This window comes from Rana temporaria, chromosome 4 (genome assembly GCF_905171775.1).
Source record: "Rana temporaria chromosome 4, aRanTem1.1, whole genome shotgun sequence".
Classification (NCBI taxonomy): domain Eukaryota; kingdom Metazoa; phylum Chordata; class Amphibia; order Anura; family Ranidae; genus Rana; species Rana temporaria.
Window position 1 is genome coordinate 16832297 of NC_053492.1, and position 21446 is coordinate 16853742.

At 48.7% G+C, this 21446-nt stretch overlaps 1 protein-coding gene across 1 annotated transcript; it reads left to right on the forward strand.

Annotated features, from left to right (window-relative positions):
* The first annotated feature begins 1876 nt into the window (after positions 1–1876).
* LOC120935984 (omwaprin-a-like) lies at positions 1877–20624 on the forward strand. The gene is made up of 3 exons (XM_040348042.1): positions 1877–1991; positions 8656–8808; positions 20491–20624. Exons 1-3 carry the CDS (start codon positions 1922–1924, stop codon positions 20508–20510), a joined length of 243 nt encoding a protein of 80 aa, XP_040203976.1. The 5' UTR covers positions 1877–1921; the 3' UTR covers positions 20511–20624.
* The last annotated feature ends 822 nt before the right edge of the window (positions 20625–21446 follow it).

Sequence of the window (21446 nt, forward strand, 5' to 3'; positions counted from 1 at the left end):
TCTAGATTATAAACTATTTAAATGCTGTAACAACCTAACAAAACGGACCTTAGTTTACAGACTAACTTTACTAGAATACATTAAGCTTGTGTATTACAGGGGTATTTATATTTAAAAAGTGAAATTGTGGGTGAAACTCCCCTTTAAGGTGAAAAAACACGAACCTTTACAACCCCTTTGACTAAGCCTATGAGAAGGAGAACAGGCACAAACAGTTCTTGATAATTCCAACAGACTCTAAAAGGGAGATTTTCACATAGTAAGCCTCATACACACGCACGTTTTTCTCGGCGAGAAAGATGCTGGGAGAGCTTTTTGCCGTGAAAACAGTGCGTGTGCATGGTTTCTCGTCGGGAAAACTGCCGGAAATCTCGACGAGAAAAATAGAGAACCTGCTCTCTATTTTTACCGTCGGGATTCCCGGCAGTGTTTTCCTGCCGAGAAACCCGTTGGTGTGTATGCTTACCTGTCCTATGTAAAGCCGCGCATGCCCAAAAAGACTTTGACACATGCGCAGGCTCGTCGTAGTCGATGACGTCACACGTCACCAATGATGATGTCGCACGTCCGTCTGTATGCATGGCAAGCTTGTAAGGAATCCCGCCTGGAAAACCCATGTTTTTTTCCTGACGGGATTCCCGGTCGTGTGTACAGGGCCGTAGAGTGTTTCCTGCCGAGAAACCCGTTAATGTGTAGGCTTACCTGTCCTATGTAAAGCCGCGCATGTTCGAAAAGACTTTGACGCATGCGCGGTAGCATACAAGGGCAGTATAGGGTGTAGCAAGATTTCGGCGACGGCATCGAATGTGACGAGCGCAGGCTCATCGTAGTCGATAACGTCACACGTCACCAATGATGACGTCACGCGTCCGTCTGTATGCATGGCAAGCTTGCAAGGAATCCCGCCTGGAAAACCCATGTTTTTTTCCTGACGGGATTCCCGGTCGTGTGTACAGGGCCGTAGAGTGTTTATCTGCCCCCTCCCAAAATGCTTCTACACCTGGATTCCATTGATAGTTTATGCCCCACCACTGGTGAATTATTTGGAGGAGAATGATGTCATTGTTGGATTTAAAGGGGTTTTCCACCCATTTTTTAAGTTTATTAAAAGTCAGCAGCTACAAAAAGTGTAGCTGCTGGCTTTTAATAAACTGACACTTACCTGCTCCAGCGTTCCAGCGACGCGCTGGCCGGGGCTCCGCTCCTCGCCCCCCCTCCCCGGCCGGCGTCTTCATTGTCACTGTGGGCACCCGGCCGTGACAGCTTTCGGCTTCACAGCCGGGCACCCACTGCGCATGCGCGAGCGGCACTGCGCATGCGCGAGCGGCGCGGCCCGTCACTGCGCTGTTTGATTGGATTGGATTGATCGCCTAGGACCTGTCACATGTCCTAGGCGATCGCCTACAGGGAGGGGCTTCAAAAGGCGATATGACGTATCGCCTTTGCAGCCCCTCGGCGGAAGGAGGAAGTGGGACAGGAAGTCCCCTTCTCCTGAAGCCCCAACTCCCCCCCCAAAAAAATTACATGCCAAATGTGGCATGTAAGGGGGCGTGGAGTGGGTTAAGCGGAGGTCACTTTTTAGGGTGGAACAGACGAGACCAGGAATGACATGAATGGGTGTGGTAATAATACAGTTTCCATTCAATGTACCAACACCAATTAACCAATTATTTTTGGCACAAGGAAGGACAGAATGTGGAGAGCCGTAAAATTAATAATATGTGATACAAGAGAGCTGGTGTGGCTGCTGTGAATAAGAAACTATAAATAATATATAAATAAGAACGCTCTACGTCATAAAAAGTATTGCAGAAACCAAACCAGTTCCCATTCCTGCCCTAGCACTTTCCTCCCATTAGAGTTTCTGATATAAATGCCAGAGATGGAGCTACGACACAGATATTCACTCCGGTAAGCAACCATGAGACCGTCCACAGTTGGGTTCCTCTCCGTCCTCCTGGGGATCATCCTGCTTCAAGCCGCATCTTCCGGTAAGTGATTTGGTGACAAGGACGTGATTGGACACATTGCCTTCTATTGCTGAGCTCCCCAGCCTTGTGCTCGGTCCTCTCCAAGATAGGTCCTTCATCAAGCGGCTTCCTCCCTCTGCAACAACCATTCTCATATATTATACTGTAAATATTAGTTCTGATACTCGGTGGTAGTATCAGCTTAAATTTTTGTAAAATATAACATTCTTTTTAGTGGGACTACATGGTCATAATATCATTCCTGTTCCCCTGTGTTCCTGTTGTTTCCAAAAGGCAAGAAGGGCTCAGCTATGTGTCCAACATGACCATCCTAAAACCTCCTATCCTTTACAGCAGGGGTCTCCAAACTGTGGCCCAACGGCCAAATGTGGCCCTTCGCTAGCCTTTTCGGAGCACTATTCCTCTAACTGACACCAACAACTGTGCACTATTTCTTCCACCGATCGCAATGATGGGATACTATTCCTCTTGCTATTAGGGACACTACTCCTACTTCTATTGACCACTGAGGCCATATTTATTCTTACTAATGCTGAGCATTGCCATGAAATGAGATTTGCCATGGAATGAGATGGTCCGCCTCCATCTCATCCTATTGGCTCACTCATGTCACGTGACAAAACATCAGTCACAGCTAGGCTATCATAGGGAGAGGATCTCCTCTCCCTGTGATAGCCCGATAGCCCTGTCAGCAGCGTGCAGCGTTTAGCGTTTAAAACGCAAAAAAAAAAGCTTCTGAACCCAAAATTTTGCGTCTGAAAAAACGGACATAAACCCAACTGCTTTAAAACGCCAAAAAACGTGATTGTGTGCATGGACACATAGGATAACATTAAATGTGTTCAGGGGCAGTTGAAAAAAATGCCCAAATGCCTGTGAACTCGAGTTTAGCAGCATCTCGTGTGCATGGGGCCTTATTCTCCTCTTCTCAAGAGAGAATACATTCAGTTTCTCTAATCTTTCCTCATAGCTGAGCTCCTCCATGCCTCTTATCAGTTTGGTTGCCCTTCTCTGCACTTTCTCCAGTTCCCCGATATCCATTTTGAGAACTGGTGCCCAAAACTGAACTGCATATTCCAGATGAGGACTTACTAATGATTTGTACAGGGGGGGGGGATGATATCTCTGTCTCTGGAGTCCATACCTCTCTTATACAAGAAAGGACTTTGCTCGCTTTGGAAACCGCAGCTTGGCATTGCGTGTTATTATTGAGCCTATGATCTACCAAAACCCCCAGATCCTTCTCCACTACGGATCCCCCCAGTTGTACTCCCCCTTGTATGTATGATGCATATTCTTAGCCCCCAAGTGCATAACTTTACGTTTATCAACATTAAACCTCATCTGCCACTTAGTCGCCCAATCAGACAGAGCATTGAGGTCGGCTTGTAAATTGGAGACATCCTGTAAGGACGTTATTCCACTGCATAGCTTGGTGTCATCTGCAAAGACAGAAATGTTACTTTTGATCTCAGACCCAATATCATTTATAAAGAAAAGTAAGGGTCCCAGCACTGAACCTTGGGGTACACCACTGATAACCTTAGACCATTCAGAGTAAGAATCATTAACCACGACTCTCTGAATTATGCCTTTCAGCCAGTTTTCAATCCATTTACAAACTGATATTTCCAATCCTGTAGACTTTACCTTACACATGACTGCTGAGGCACAATGAGCCCAGGTACCATTAACTGGAACATAGATGTATATAAACCTTCCCCCTTGCCCCCTTACCCTATTAAATAAACACGCTTACAACCATTAGGTTGGAAAGGGCAAGGCCACAGCTTTATTAAAACCAAACATAACGTGAACATTTTTCAACCAGTGCCAGTCACAGTTGTACTGTGAGCACACAATTCCAAAGGAGGGGGCTGTCCTTACCATAAATGCTGGACAGGCCACCTACTTCCGATTTCCATCAAGGGCATGGCCCATTACAGCCATTTTATGCTGGCAAGGTCAAGAAAACCACAGCAAGCTGTGACATACCATAGAAAAAAGGGGCGGAGGGTGGGCAGCTCTTCCAAGCACGTTTACCGAAAAGACCCAGAATTTCGTGGGGTGATCCTTTTACCCGAGCTCAGGCCCATCCCCCAAATTAACCAATCCTTGAATGACCACCACCTTGTACTGTACCTGGCCATGTCCCCATCAGTCTAGGCTCTCTCTCCCTAAGGGGCTCAAGAGGCTTTCATGAGCCGTGTGTGGGGAACTGTGTTGAATGCTTTTGCAAAATCCAAGTATACCACGTCCACAGCCACCCCTTTGTCCAAGTATACCACGTCCACAGCCACCCCTCTGTCCAAGTATACCACGTCCACAGCCACCCCTCTGTCCAAGTATATCACATCCACAGCCACCCCTCTGTCCAAGTATACCACGTCCACAGCCACCCCTCTGTCCAAGTATATCACATCCACAGCCACCCCTCTGTCCAAGTATACCACGTCCACAGCCACCCCTCTGTCCAAGTATACAACGTCCACAGCCACCCCTCTGTCCAAGTATACCACGTCCACAGCCACCCCTCTGTCCAAGTATACCATGTCTACAGCCACCCCTCTGTCCAAGTATACCATGTCTACAGCCACCCCTCTGTCCAAGTATACCATGTCTACAGCCACCCCTCTGTCCAACTATACAACGTCCACAGCCACCCCTCTGTCCAAGTATATCACATCCACAGCCACCCCTCTGTCCAAGTATACAACGTCCACAGCCACCCCTCTGTCCAAGTATATCACGTCCACAGCCACCCCTCTGTCCAAGTATACCACGTCCACAGCCACCCCTCTGTCCAAATATACCACGTCCACAGCCACCCCTCTGTCCAAGTATACCATGTCTACAGCCACCCCTCTGTCCAAGTATACCACATCCACAGCCACCCCTCTGTCCAAGTATACCATGTCTACAGCCACCCCTCTGTCCAAGTATACCACGTCCACAGCCACCCCTCTGTCCAAGTATACCACATCCACAGCCACCCCTCTGTCCAAGTATATCACGTCCACAGCCACCCCTCTGTCCAAGTATATCATGTCCACAGCCACCCCTCTGTCCAAGTATATCATGTCCACAGCCACCCCTCTGTCCAAGTATACCACGTCCACAGCCACCCCTCTGTCCAAGGTTATACATACCTCTTCATAAAAGGAAATCAGGTTTGTCTGACAACTTCTGTCTTTCATGAGTCCATGCTGTCTGTTGCTTAAATAGTTTTTCTTCCAGCATAAACTCATCTATGTGGTCTGTTATTAATCTCTCCAGTATCTTCCCAACTATAGAAATTAAACCAACAGGTCTATAGTTACTTGGTAAAGACTGTGTTCCCTTTTTAGAATAGAAAATAAAATAATAGAATAGAATAAAATAAAAAATAGAATAGAATAAAATAGAAATAATATAATCATCTTCCGCAATTTGAATTTCAAATAGAATAATTTGGAACTTAAATAGAATAGACTAGAAAAGAATAAGATAGAATTGAAAAAAAAAACAATAGAAAAAATTGAAAGAATAAAACAATACAACCATTTTCCAAAATTCGAATTGTGAATAGAAAATTTTTTGAATTAAAACAGAATAGAATATAACAGAATCGAATAAAAAATAAAAGAATAGAATAGAAAAACACAATTGAATAGAATGGAATAAAAATAATATAACTATCTTCCATAATTCTGTTTTTGAATAGAATAAATTTGATTTTGAATGGCAATCAATTCAAGTGCAATTCTAATTTGAAACATTCAGATCGATTGAAATTTAAATAAACAAAACAAATTCTGAAAATGGAATAAACTAATTTATGTAAATAACGAATTGAAATAAAACAAAACAATTAAATGTTTTTTTTGTTCTTCACATGTCTAATAAACATGCAGCTGACCAATGGAGTAGATCACCGTCTATAAAATTATCTAAAGTCTAAACTGCTGAAAAAAAAATGCAAGTAAGCAGGCATTTTTTTTTGCAGAAGAGACATGCGAAGCCTACTGCAACAAAATAAACATTTTAGTCCTCTTTAACCCCATCAGTACCAGGCACTTTCACCCACTTCCTTCCCAGACCAATTTTTAGCTTTCTGCTCTCTCGCACTTTCAATGACAACTGCGCTGTCATGCTACTGTACCCAAATGACATTTTTATCAATTTCTTCATACAAATAGAGCTTTCTTTTGGTGGTATTTATTCACGATTAATTTTTTTCGCGATATAAGCGAAAAAAGAGCAGAAATTTGGAAAAAAAACCTATATTTTCTTCGTTCTATTTTAAAAGACATCCAATAAAATTTTGTCATAAATTTAAGCCAAAATTTATTCTTCTACATGTCTTTGGTAAAAAAAATCCTGTTAAGGATATAATAATTGGTTCATGTGATCATGGACAGATGTATGCAGATGATCATTGGGACATGTGATTTTACTGGGACATATGTGGGGGACAGGTGTGTTTACTGTGTGGGGACATGTGTTGCCAACCTACCAGATTGAAATTTACTGGCACGACACCAGAAATTTACTGGCACAGCCACGTTTTTACTGGCATTTCACAAAAGTTACTAAATTAAATTTTTAGGTGCAAATTTTAGTATTTAGGCTACAAACAAGTACACTAAGCAAATAACAATGGGCCATATTCTCATAGAAGTTACGATGGAGTATCTCAGGATACTCCATCGTATCTCCCTTTTTTGGCCCGTGTATCTATGCGACTGATTCTTAGAATCATTTTCGCATAGATACACTTAAGATCCGCCATCTGTAAGTCACTTACACTGGCGGATCTTAAATGTAATGACGCCGGCCGCCGCTAGATGGCATTTACGTGAAGGACTCATTTGCGTATGCAAATGATCCTTCTACGCCGATTCCCGAACGAGTTTGCGTCGCGTAACCGTCGCTAACGTCGTTTGCGTAAGCGGAAACTTACTCCTGCTATATGAGGAGTAAATTTCCGCAAGTCCCACGTAGGCCATGTTACGGATGGCGTCGGGTCCGCGTCGTGTTTTTTCGTCGGGTACGTCGTTTTACTAAGTCGTTCTTGAATACGACTTTACGTCAATGACGCACACGTCGGCGTCATTGATGTTTTCCGCCGAGAACTGGAGCATGCGCACTGGGCTTTTTGAAGCCCGGCGCATGCGCAGTTCATTAGAATCGGGGGCGCGCTTAATTTGAATACAAGCCGCCCCCTTGGAGATCCGCCAGGCTACGCCGGGGCATTTACACTCCGCCGTCCCAACTTACGGAGCAAGTATTTGGGGAATACAACACTTGCTCCTGTAAGTTGGGACAGCGGAGTGTAAGTGCCTTAAGCGCAGCCCGCGGATTTTTAGAGAGAATATGGGCCAATGTGATTTAAGGTAGATATTAAGGTAAAACATATTTTTTTGTTATTTTCGATATAATAAGGGCAAATTATTTAGTCACATCACCCCCTGCCTCCATCCCCCTCTGCCACCAACACCCCCTACCTTCACCCCCCTCTGCGGTGCCACAATCTCCCCCTGCCTCCAATCTCCCCCTGCCTCCAATCTCCCCCAGGCCCCCTGCATCCAATCACCCCCTGCCTCCACCCTCCCCTGCCTCCATCCCCCTTTGCGGTGTCACCAACAACCCCTGTCTCCATCCACCACCCTCTGCGGCACCACCATCCCCCTCTGCGATGCCACTAACACCCCCTGCCTCCAATCTCCCCCTGCCTCCATTGCCCCCTGCCTCCATCCCCCTCTGCGGTGCCACCGCAGCCACCATCACCCCCTGCCTCCAATCACCCCCTGCCTCCAATCTCCATGCACAGTTTCAAGCCGAACCAATCTCGGCTATTTTTACTGGCACATTCCCGCAACTACGGACATTTACGAATGGGGGGAAAAAGTGCCAGTTTTTACGAACTGTCCATAAAAATACGAACGGTTGGCAACACTGGTGGGGACATGTGTTTTGGGGACATTGTGTGGGACTTTGTGTGTTTACTAGGCTGGTGATCAGTGTGTAAAAAGCTGTAAAAAATCAGCTCATGCTCACTGATCACCAGCCGGCTGCAGCGATCCGCTCTCCTCTCCTCACCGACAACTTCTGTGTGAGGAGAGGAGAGCCGATCGCCTAGCAACCAGCTCTCTCTTTACATCACATGATGGCTGTGATGGGACACGGCCGTCATGTGATCAGGAGGGCCAATCACAGAGCCCTCCTGCCGATCGGAGATGCGCCATGTCCGGGTGACACGAGCGCATCAGGATCACGTCAGATGCGCGGGAACGCGCGTGCGCGATTCCCCTCCTTCTGAAGCACGTTCCTGAACGTCCACTCAGAAGGAGAGAGTGCCCACCCGGCCGTATATGTACAGTGTCCGGGTGAGAAGTTGTTAAAATGCCCATGTACGGTTCAATTTATATTGCCAGCATGGTGCCTGTGGCGGAACGGTCCCTGTGTACCTGGATGACTATACTCCTATGCATGCGCGGGTGTTATGTCATCCCATTCCGGGCAATCAAGACACTCAAAGACCAGGACCCAGAAAAAGCCAGAGGGAAGGTACTGGCTTGAGGAACCCCTGTAGGCTAGCGTACCCTGGGTGCCCGACGCTGACACCACTGCGTGTGACCCTATGAATAAAATGAAGGTGAAAATCTTTTTCTGTTTCTTTCAGCTGAAAAAAGTGGACAGTGTCCTTATAACAAGATGAATGCACTAGTCTTTTGTGGTACTTTCGACAAAACTGCCTGCAACACAGATGAAAACTGTGAAGGTCAGCAGAAGTGCTGCAGAGAGCTCTGCAAATACAAATGCCAGGAACCTGTGGGTGAGTCATGACCAGGGTATAACCGATACCTCCATTTTCCCCCAACCCTCTTTTTACCAATACACCCCCCAATTACCCCACCTTTAGATATTAGTAACTGAGACCACACCAGTATGTTGGGGGAAAATATATCGGCCGTAGCAGCCTTACTTTATTTAACAATTCTTAAATTAACATAACCGCTGAACTCTGTTGCCTCTTCCACTTCGTGTTGATCTCTGCAGGCCCTCTACCATATCTCTAACAACTATGCATTGCCCTGCGGTCTCTGGCCCAGATTCAAGAAGCTATTGCGCCCGCGCAACCATAGGTTGCGCGGCGCAATAGCTGTTTTGCTCCCGCGTAGCGAATGCCCCTGATTCAGGAACATCGCTACGCGGACTGCAGCCTAGGATATGACAGACATAAGCCTCCTTATGCCTTCATATCTCAGGCTGCATTCTTGCGTTGTCCGCTAGGGGGCGCGGCCATTGTGATCGGCGTATAGTATGCAAATTGCATACTACCACCGATTCACAAAAGTTGCGCGGGCCCTGCGCACGCAAGGTACGGAGTTTCCGTACGGCGACTTTAGCGCAAGGTTGCTCCTGCTATAGCAGGGGCAGCCAATGCTAAAGTATAGCCGCCCTTCCCGCTCGTGAAATTTAAATTTCACGTCGTTTACGTAAGTGATTCGTGAATGGCGATGGACGCCATTCACGTTCACTTAGAAGCAAATGACGTCCTTGCGACGTCATTTGCCGCAATGCACGTCGGGAAAGTTTCCCGACGGAGCATGCGCTGTTCGCTCGGCGCGGGAGCGCGCCTAATTTAAATGATTCCCGCCCCCGGCGGGATCATTTACATTAGGCGCCCTTAAGCAGGGCTAATTAGCATAGCGCCCGCGCAATTTACGAAGCTACTGCTCCGTGAATCGCGGGCAAATCGAAATATTTGCGTGGGCGCAGAGAAAAATCTTTGCTCTTTGCCCACGCAAATATTGCGCGGATCTACCTGAATCTGGGCCTCTGACTCAAACTAATTGGCCTCAAGCCGATGCTGGCTCAGAGACGAACTGGTGACCGCAGGGCCCCGAACCAATGTTTTTGAGATAGACTCCTCTCTCTGGAACTCCCACTATCCAGACTAGTGTTGAGCGGAATATGCCATATTCGATTTTGCGATATATCACGAATATATAGCCGAATATTCGTGAAATATTCGCTAAAATCGAATATTCGTGATATTTAAAAAAAAAAAAAAAATTGCGAAATTTCGCTAATGCGAATTTATTGCGAACATTTTGCGAATTTTATTTATTTATTTATTTTTTTCTGATTGGCTCTGATGCAAAAAAAGGGCGGAGAAAGTATTCTCGAATATTCGGAAATCGAATATTCGGAATATTTTATCAAAAAAAAAAATGTTGTGAAATATTTTGACAACTGTGGTAGGAGAACTCTGATTGGCTCTGATGCAAAAGAAGGGTGGAGAAAGTATTCGCGAATATTCGGAAATCGAATATTCGCGAATACTTTCTCCACCCTTTTTTTGCATCAGAGCCAATCAGAGTTGTCAAAATCTCGCAATCAATTTCGCATTCGCATTAGCGAAATTTCGATAAAATATCACCAATATTCGATTTCAGAATATTCGCGAATACTTTCTCCGCCCTTCTTTTGCATCAGAGCCAATCAGAGTTGTCAAAATCTCGCAATCAATTTCGCATTAGCGAAATTTTGATAAAATATCACCAATATTCGATTTCCGAATATTCGCGAATACTTTCTCCACCCTTCTTTTGCATCAGAGCCAATCAGAGTTCTCCTACCACAGTTGTCAAAATATTTCACAACATTTTTTTTTGATAAAATATTCTGAATATTCGATTTCCGAATATTCGAGAATACTTTCTCCGCCCTTCTTTTGCATCAGAGCCAATCAGAAAAAAAAAAATTCGCAAAATGTTCGCAATAAATTCGCATTAGCGAAATTTCGCAATTTTTTTTTTATATTTGGAATAGCGAAATAGCGAATATTGGCCGCGAAATTCGAGATATTCGCGAATACTCGAATATGCCATATTCGAGCCGAATATTCGCAATACGAATATTCGTGAGCACAGGGCCGCCATCAGGAATTATGGGGCCCCTTACACAGCTTCAGGCATGGGCCCCCTGGAGCAGAGCAGAGAGCCGGGGGGGGGGGGGGGTGCTGCCGCCTTAAATTGAGAAGCGGGGGGGGGGGGGCTGCCGCGGATTGAGAAGCGGGGGGGCCTTTAATAAAGAAATAAAGAAAAATTTATATAAAAAAAAAGGGGGGTAGCCATCCGGGGCCCTGGGGACCTCTGGGCCCTTTAATAAAAATAAAAAATATAAAAATATATATAAAAAAAATATAATTTTTTTATAAAAAAAAGGGGGGTTGCCATCCGGGGCCCTGGGGACCTCTGGGCCCTTTAATAATAATATTATATATATATGGGGACCTCCGGACCTCTAAAAAAAAAAATGGCTCTTTATTAAAAAATAAAATAAAAATATATATAAAAAATATTTTTTTTTATAAAAAATAAATAAAAAAAGGGGGGTTGCCATCCGGGGCCTCCGGGCCCCTGGGGACCTCCGGACCTCTAAAAAAAAAAATTGGCCCTAAAAAAAAAAAAAATAAAAAAAAAATTTTCTTATTTTTTTTTTTTAAAGGGGGTTGCCATCCGGGCCCCTGGGGACCTCCGGGCCCCTTACAGGTGTAATGCCTGTACCCCCCTGATGGCGGCCCTGCGTGAGCAACACTAATCCAGACCCCTCTCACCGACAGGTCCTAACTTCCGTCCCGAAGTTACCAATCCTCGCCCGCAGAGACCACTCTCCGTGTGGTCACGAGGGCGGGCTCCTCCCCCCTTTTATGACCTCCCATTTCTCCCCCCACCTGCTCCCAGCCAATCCTGCTGTTTGTAACAAAACAGCTCTCAAGAACCCGGGAAAGATTCCTCCCCTCCTACTGCCTGTACCATGCAGCATAATCCCAACAAGGGGCCAGATTCAAGAAGCAATTGCGCCCGTGTAACCATAGGTTACACGGCGCAATTGCTTACTTGCTCCGGCGTAGCGAATGCTCCTGATTCAGGGACATCGCTACGCCGACTGCAGCCTAAAATCTGCACGGCATAAGGCTCTTATGCCACGCAGATTTTAGGCTGCATTCTAGCGAAGACCGCTAGGGGGGCGCTCCCATTGTGATCTGTGTATAGTATGCAAATTGCATACTAACACCGATTCACAAACTTGCGCGGGCCCTGCGTACGCAAATTACGTAATTTGCGTACGTCGGGTTTCGCGTAACGTTACACATCCTAATAGCAGGCGCAGCCAATGCTATAGGATGGCCACGTTCCCGCGTCGCGACGTTAACATTTTACGTCGTTTGCCTAAGTGGATCGTGAATGGCGCTGGACGCCATTTACGTTCACGTTGAAGCAAATGACGTCCTTGCGACGTCATTTACCGCAATGCACGTCGGGAAAGTTTCCCGACGGAGCATGCGCACTACGTTCGGTGCGGGAACGCGCCTAATTTAAATGATTCCCGCCCCCGGCGGGATCATTTACATTAGGCGCCCTTACGCCGGGCAAGTTAACACAGCGCCCCCGCAATTTACGGAGCTTCTGCTCCGTGAATCGCGGGCAGCGCAGAAAATTTGCGCGGGCGCAGGGCAAAAACGCTGCCCTGTGCCTGTGACGTGTCCCAGAAGATTGCCTAGAGGGAGGGGCCGCCTAGGAGGAGACGAGGAGTCGCCTAGGCGGCCTTAAGTCTGAATGAGGAATTGGGACAGGAAGTCCCTTTCTAAAGTAGGTATACCCCCCCCCCCCCAAAAAAAATCACATGGCAAATGTGGCATGTAAAGGGGGTGAGGAGTACTTAAAGTGGAAGTTCCACTTTTGGGTGGAACTCCGCTTTAACATAAAGTATGTCTAAGGGTTCATGCACACGGACATTTGTCTGCATTTTTGTGCCCATCATACATTTCCAAGCAATATCCCACACCCCGGGAACCATAGGTGCTGAGTACAGCTGGGCATACAAGTGAATGGCTGGATGTGGCACTTGCGACTCCCTGGGCGTGGGAAAGCACCTTAAATCAAAAAATATAAAGATGGTGGCACGCAAATAAAAGCCAACGGAACTCTATTTTTTTTCCTTACGGACAGACAAAGCCCCACCTGGAACCTCATCCTCTGATGTGTTTCACCCAAAAATGGTCTGAAAGTGATTGTAAAGGTTTTTTTTCTATAAAAATTAACAAACATATTATACTTACCTGCTCTCTTGCAGTGATTTTGCACAGAGCAGCCCAGATCCTTCTCTTTTTGGGTCCCTCTTTGGCTCTCCTGGTCCTTCTCTCCTGTTGAGTTCCCCTCACAGCATACATCTTGCTATGGAGGAACCCGAGGCGAGCCGCAGCTCCATGTGTCCATTTAGACATGGAGCCCTGGTATGGCCCTTCCCCATCCCTCTCAACTGATTGGATAATGGACTTTGATTGACAGCAGCAGGGGCCAATGGTGCCGCTGCTGTGTCTCAGCCACTCAGGAGGGAGAGTCCCAGACAGCCGAGGCACTCGTGGACATTGCTGTAAAGAGATGAGGCTCAGGTAAGTATTAGGGGGGCTGAGGGGGGCTGCACACAGAAGGCTTTATATCTTAATGCATAGAATCCTCTCCCCGCTTCATCCTCAACAATAACCCCCTCCCTGCTTCTCCACCCTCAACAATAACCCCCTCCCTGCTTCTCCACCCTCAATAACCCCCTCCCTGCTTCTCCACCCTCTACAATAGCCCCCTCCCTGCTTCTCCACCCTCAATAACCCCCTCCCTGCTTCTCCACCCTCTACAATAACCCCCTCCCTGCTTCTCCATCCTTAACAATAGCCCCCTCCCTGCTTCTCCACCCTCAACAATAGCCCCCTCCCTGCTTCTCCACCCTCAACAATAGCCCCCTCCCTGCTTCTCCACCCTCAACAATAGCCCCCTCCCTGCTTCTCCACCCTCAACAATAGCCCCCTCCCTGCTTCTCCACCCTCAACAATAACCCCCTCCCTGCTTCTCCACCCTCAACAATAACCTCCTCCCTGCTTCTCCACCCTCAACAATAACCCCCTCCCTGCTTCTCCACCCTCAACAATAACCCCCCTGCCTGCTTCTCCACCCTCAACAATAACCCCCTCCTTGCTTCTCCACCCTCAACAATAACCCCCCTCCCTGCTTCTCCACCCTTAACAATAACAACCCTCCCTGCTTCTCCACCCTCAACAATAACCCCCTCCCTGCTTCTCCGCCCTCAATAATAACCCCCCTCCCTGCTTCTCCACTCTCAACAATAACCCCCTCCCTGCTTCTCCACCCTCAACAATAACCCCCTCCCTGCTTCTCCACCCTCTACAATAACCCCCTCCCTGCTTCACCCACAACAGTAACCCCCCTCCCTGCTTCTCCACCCTCAATAATAACCCCCCTCCCTGCTTCTCCACCTTTAACAATAACCCCCTCCCTGCTTCTCCACCCTCAACAATAACCCCCCTCCCTGCTTCTCCACCCTCAACAATAGCCCCCTCCCTGCTTCTCCACCCTCAACCATAACCCCCTCCCTGCTTCACCCTCAACAATAACCCCCTCCATTCTTCTCCACCCTCAACAATTACCCCCCTCCCTGCTTCTCCACCCTGAACAATAGCCCCCTCCCTGCTTCTCCACCCTCAACAATAACCCCCTCCCTGCTTCTCCACCCTCAACAATAACCCCTCCCTGCTTCTCCACCCTCAACAATAGCCCCCTCCCTGCTTCTCCACCTTTAACAATAGCCCCCTCCCTGCTTCTCCACCTTTAACAATAACCCCCCTCCCTGCTTCTCCACCCTCAACAATAACCCCCCCTGCTTCTCCACCTTCAACAATAACCCCCTCCCTGCTTATATAGCCTCTACAATAACCCCATCCCTGCTTCTCCACCCTTAACAATAGCCCCCTCCCTGCTTCTTCACCCTCAACAATAACCCCCTCCCTGCTTCACCCTCAACAATAACCCCCTCCATTCTTCTCCACCCTCAACAATTACCCCCCTCCCTGCTTCTCCACCCTCAACAATAGCCCCCTCCCTGCTTCTCCACCTTTAACAATAACCCCCTCCCTGCTTCACCCTCAACAATAACCCCCTCCATTCTTCTCCACCCTCAACAATTACCCCCCTCCCTGCTTCTCCACCCTCAACAATAGCCCCCTCCCTGCTTCTCCACCCTCAACCATAACCCCCTCCCTGCTTCACCCTCAACAATAACCCCCTCCATTCTTCTCCACCCTCAACAATTATCCCCCTCCCTGCTTCTCCACCCTCAACAATAGCCCCCTCCCTGCTTCTCCACCCTCAACAATAACCCCCTCCCTGCTTCTCCACCCTCAACAATAACCCCTCCCTGCTTCTCCACCCTCAACAATAGCCCCCTCCCTGCTTCTCCACCTTTAACAATAACCCCCTCCCTGCTTCACCCTCAACAATAACCCCCTCCCTGCTTCTCCACCCTCAACAATACCCCCTCCCTGCTTCTCCACCCTCAACAATAGCCCCCTCCCTGCTTCTCCACCTTTAACAATAGCCCCCTCCCTGCTTCTCCACCTTTAACAATAACCCCCCTCCCTGCTTCTCCACCCTCAACAATAACCCCCCCTGCTTCTCCACCTTCAACAATAACCCCCTCCATTCTTCTCCACCCTCAACAATTACCCCCCTCCCTGCTTCTCCACCCTCAACAATAGCCCCCTCCCTGCTTCTCCACCCTCAACCATAACCCCCTCCCTGCTTCACCCTCAACAATAACCCCCTCCATTCTTCTCCACCCTCAACAATTACCCCCCTCCCTGCTTCTCCACCCTCAACAATAGCCCCCTCCCTGCTTCTCCACCCTCAACAATAACCCCCTCCCTGCTTCACCCTCAACAATAACCCCCTCCATTCTTCTCCACCCTCAACAATTACCCCCCTCCCTGCTTCTCCACCCTCAACAATAGCCCCCTCCCTGCTTCACCCTCAACAATAACCCCCTCCATTCTTCTCCACCCTCAACAATTACCCCCCTCCCTGCTTCTTCACCCTCAACAATAGCCCCCTCCCTGCTTCTCCACCTTTAACAATAACCCCCACCCTGCTTCACCCTCAACAATAACCCCCTCCATTCTTCTCCACCCTCAACAATTACCCCCCTCCCTGCTTCTCCACCCTCAACAATAGCCCCCTCCCTGCTTCTCCACCCTCAACCATAACCCCCTCCCTGCTTCACCCTCAACAATAACCCCCTCCATTCTTCTCCACCCTCAACAATTACCCCCCTCCCTGCTTCTCCACCCTCAACAATAGCCCCCTCCCTGCTTCTCCACCCTCAACAATAACCCCCTCCCTGCTTCTCCACCCTCAACAATAACCCCTCCCTGCTTCTCCACCCTCAACAATAGCCCCCTCCTTGCTTCTCCACCTTTAACAATAACCCCCTCCCTGCTTCACCCTCAACAATAACCCCCCTCCCTGCTTCTCCACCCTCAACAATACCCCCCCCCTGCTTCTCCACCTTCAACAATAACACCCTCCCTGCTTCTATAGCCGCTACAATAACCCCTCCCTGCTTCTCCACCCTCAACAATAACCCCCTCCCTGCTTCTCCACCCTCAACAATAACCCCCTCCCTGCTTTACCCTCAACAATAACCCCCTCCATTCTTCTCCACCCTCAACAATTACCCCCCTCCCTGCTTCTCCACCCTCAACAATAGCCCCCTCCCTGCTTCTCCACCTTTAACAATAACCCCCTCCAAGCTTCACCCTCAACAATTACCCCCCTCCCTGCTTCTCCACCCTCAACAATAGCCCCCTCCCTGCTTCTCCACCTTTAACAATAACCCCCTCCCTGCTTCACCCTCAACAATAACCCCCTCCATTCTTCTCCACCCTCAACAATTACCCCCCTCCCTGCTTCTCCACCCTCAACAATAGCCCCCTCCCTGCTTCTCCACCCTCAACCATAACCCCCTCCCTGCTTCACCCTCAACAATAACCCCCTCCATTCTTCTCCACCCTCAACAATTATCCCCCTCCCTGCTTCTCCACCCTCAACAATAGCCCCCTCCCTGCTTCTCCACCCTCAACAATAACCCCCTCCCTGCTTCTCCACCCTCAACAATAACCCCTCCCTGCTTCTCCACCCTCAACAATAGCCCCCTCCCTGCTTCTCCACCTTTAACAATAACCCCCTCCCTGCTTCACCCTCAACAATAACCCCCTCCCTGCTTCTCCACCCTCAACAATAACCCCTCCCTGCTTCTCCACCCTCAACAATAGCCCCCTCCCTGCTTCTCCACCTTTAACAATAGCCCCCTCCCTGCTTCTCCACCTTTAACAATAACCCCCCTCCCTGCTTCTCCACCCTCAACAATAACCCCCCCTGCTTCTCCACCTTCAACAATAACCCCCTCCATTCTTCTCCACCCTCAACAATTACCCCCCTCCCTGCTTCTCCACCCTCAACAATAGCCCCCTCCCTGCTTCTCCACCCTCAACCATAACCCCCTCCCTGCTTCACCCTCAACAATAACCCCCTCCATTCTTCTCCACCCTCAACAATTACCCCCCTCCCTGCTTCTCCACCCTCAACAATAGCCCCCTCCCTGCTTCTCCACCCTCAACAATAACCCCCTCCCTGCTTCACCCTCAACAATAACCCCCTCCATTCTTCTCCACCCTCAACAATTACCCCCCTCCCTGCTTCTCCACCCTCAACAATAGCCCCCTCCCTGCTTCACCCTCAACAATAACCCCCTCCATTCTTCTCCACCCTCAACAATTACCCCCCTCCCTGCTTCTTCACCCTCAACAATAGCCCCCTCCCTGCTTCTCCACCTTTAACAATAACCCCCACCCTGCTTCACCCTCAACAATAACCCCCTCCATTCTTCTCCACCCTCAACAATTACCCCCCTCCCTGCTTCTCCACCCTCAACAATAGCCCCCTCCCTGCTTCTCCACCCTCAACCATAACCCCCTCCCTGCTTCACCCTCAACAATAACCCCCTCCATTCTTCTCCACCCTCAACAATTACCCCCCTCCCTGCTTCTCCACCCTCAACAATAGCCCCCTCCCTGCTTCTCCACCCTCAACAATAACCCCCTCCCTGCTTCTCCACCCTCAACAATAACCCCTCCCTGCTTCTCCACCCTCAACAATAGCCCCCTCCTTGCTTCTCCACCTTTAACAATAACCCCCTCCCTGCTTCACCCTCAACAATAACCCCCCTCCCTGCTTCTCCACCCTCAACAATAACCCCCCCCTGCTTCTCCACCTTCAACAATAACACCCTCCCTGCTTCTATAGCCGCTACAATAACCCCTCCCTGCTTCTCCACCCTCAACAATAACCCCCTCCCTGCTTCTCCACCCTCAACAATAACCCCCTCCCTGCTTTACCCTCAACAATAACCCCCTCCATTCTTCTCCACCCTCAACAATTACCCCCCTCCCTGCTTCTCCACCCTCAACAATAGCCCCCTCCCTGCTTCTCCACCTTTAACAATAACCCCCTCCAAGCTTCACCCTCAACAATAACCCCCCTCCCTGCTTCTCCACCCTCAACAATAACCCCCCCTGCTTCTCCACCTTCAACAATAACCCCCTCCCTGCTTCTTCACCCTCAACAATAACCCCCTCCCTGCTTCACCCTCAACAATAACCCCCTCCATTCTTCTCCACCCTCAACAATTACCCCCCTCCCTGCTTCTCCACCCTCAACAATAGCCCCCTCCCTGCTTCTCCACCCTCAACAATAGCCCCCTCCCTGCTTCTCCACCCTCAACAATAACCCCCTCCCTGCTTCTCCACCCTCAACAATAACCCCTCCCTGCTTCTCCACTCTCAACAATAACCCCCTCCCTGCTTCACCCTCAACAATAACCCCCCTCCCTGCTTCTCCACCCTCAACAATAACCCCCCCTCCTTCTCCACCTTCAACAATAACCCCCTCCCTGCTTCTATAGCCGCTACAATAACCCCTCCCTGCTTCTCCACCCTCAACAATAACCCCTTCCCTGCTTCTCCACCCTCAACAATAACCCCCTCCCTGCTTCACCCTCAACAATAACACCCTCCATTCTTCTTCACCCTCAACAATTACCCCCCTCCCTGCTTCTCCACCCTCAATAATAACCCCTCCCTGCTTCTCCACCCTCAAGAATAGCCCCCTCCCTGCTTCTCCACCCTCAACAATAACCCCTCCCTGCTTCTCCACCCTCAACAATAGCCCCCTCCCTGCTTCTCCACCTTTAACAATAACCCCCTCCCTGCTTCACCCTCAACAATAACCCCCCTCCCTGCTTCTCCACCCTCAAAAATAACCCCCTCTCTGCTTCTCCACCCTCAACAATAACCCCCCTCCCTGCTTCTCCACCCTCAACAATAGCCCCCTCCCTGCTTCTCCACCCTCAACAATAACCCCCCCTCCCTGCTTTTCCACCCTCAACAATAACCCCCTCCCTGCTTGTCCACCCTCAACAATAACCCCCTCCTTGCTTCTCCACCCTCAACAATAACCCCCTCCCTGCTTCACCCTGAACAATAACCCCCTCCATTCTTCTCCACCCTCAACAATTACCCCCCTCCCTGCTTCTCCACCCTCAACAATAACTCCCCTGCCTGCTTCTCCACCCTCAACAATAACCCCCTCCCTGCTTCTCCACCCTCAACAATAACCCCCTCCCTGCTTCTCCACCCTCAACAATAACCACCCTCCCTGCTTCTCCACCCTCAACAATAGCCCCCTCCCTGTTTCTCCCACCCTCAACAATAACCCCCCTCCCTGCTTCTCCACCTTCAACAATAACCCCCTCCCTACCTCTACAGCCTCTACAATAACCCCCTCCCTGCTTCTACACCCTCAACAATAACCCCCTCCCTGCTTCTCCACCCTCAACAATAACTCCCTCCCTGCTTCACCCTCAACAATAACCCCCTCCATTCTTCTCCACCCTCAACAATTACCCCCCTCCCTGCTTCTCCACCCTCAACAATAGCCCCCTCCCTGCTTCTCCACCCTCAACAATAACCTTCTCCCTGCTTCTCCACCCTCAACAATAACCCCCCTCCCTGCTTCTCCACCCTCAACAATAACCCCCCTCCCTGCTTCTCCACCTTCAACAATAACTTGTCTAGGGGACCATTCTAAAGGCAGAATGACCGACCTTTGTAGCTCCTTAAGTAGCCTTCCTAGCCAGATCCTTTAGCTTGTCTAGTCAATAGATTTACAGTGCTCCACATATTGTAAATAGACTCAACTATGTTTCATGAGCTTAGCTCTAAATCACTGCACCAGAGGAACTTACATACCCAGCTCCTCCCCGTTCCCCCACAGTCACAAACTATATTATGATATATTTATATAGCTCTGTAGAGTGCTGTACAGAGAACACTGAGTCATTCAATCCAGTGTCTGCACCAGAGGAGCTTACACTCTATTAATTATTATACATTTGTATAGCTCTGACATATACTACAGTGCTGTACAGAGAACTCTGAGACAGTCATATCGGTCTCTGCACCAGAGGAGCTTACACTCTAATGTCCCACTACACTGAAGTTGTTATTGTTATTTATTAATCAAATTTTTTTTTTCAAACACAGTATTTAAAGACTCGGAATAAGAAGATATTGAAGACATTTGTGGAAAAAAGAGATCAGCATCAGCTCTTTGTGATCGGCAGGACATCACCCCACACAGGAATTTTCTTTAAATAAAGAATTCTTCTATACCGATATAATAATTTCTGTTTTCTTTATTAATGAGGAATTCTGACTTGTAATCATGAGTAGGGTTGAGCGGACACCTGGATGTTCGGGTTCGGACTTTGAAAAAAAAGTTAGGGTTCGGGACCCGAACCCGACCCGAACTTTGACCCGAACCCCATTGAAGTCAATGGGGACCCGGACTTTTGACTACTAAAATGTCTCTAAAAAACTAAGGGAAAGGGCTGGAGGGCTGCAAATGGCAGCAAAATGTCGGGAAGAGCATGGCAAGTACTCTGGAAATAAATGTGGATAGGGAACTAACTTAAAATAACATAAAAAAATAAAAATTAAAAATTTAAATCATTGTGACCTAGGAGGACGAGGTCCATATGTAGTAGGAGGTTGAGGTGGATGTGGCGGTGTAGGTGGAAGCGGCGGTGGAGGAGGAGGAGGTAGCCAACACAGCAGGTTTTGGTTTTTAATTGATTTATTTTTTAAATTAGGGTAAACCCCAAAAGAGTGAGAAAGATCTAGGGTTGCTACCTCATCCCTTTAAACCTGAACACAGAGTAATTACACAGGTTCTGGGGCTAATTTAATGTCGATAAGGCACCAAGTGAGTTTAATAAGCAGCACCTTAAAGCGGGGGTTCACCCTTAGAGGGCACTTTTCCCCCTTCGCTTCCTGCTCGTTATTACTAGGGGAATCGGCAATTTATTTAAAAATATGTGCAGTACTTACCCGTTTACGAGACGCATCCTCTCCGTCGCTTCCGGGTATGGGCTTCGGGAATGGGCGGTCCTTCTTGATTGACAGGTTTCCGAGAGGCTTCCGACGGTCGCATCCATCGC

Excerpts from the sequence above, each read along its gene's own strand:
- LOC120935984 (XM_040348042.1), top strand. The coding sequence starts at position 1,922 with ATGAGACCGTCCACAGTTGGGTTCCTCTCCGTCCTCCTGGGGATCATC. Across the intron at positions 1,992-8,655 it reads GCTTCAAGCCGCATCTTCCG|CTGAAAAAAGTGGACAGTGT; the intron begins GTAAGTGATTTG and ends TGTTTCTTTCAG. Across the intron at positions 8,809-20,490 it reads CAAATGCCAGGAACCTGTGG|TATTTAAAGACTCGGAATAA; the intron begins GTGAGTCATGAC and ends TTTCAAACACAG.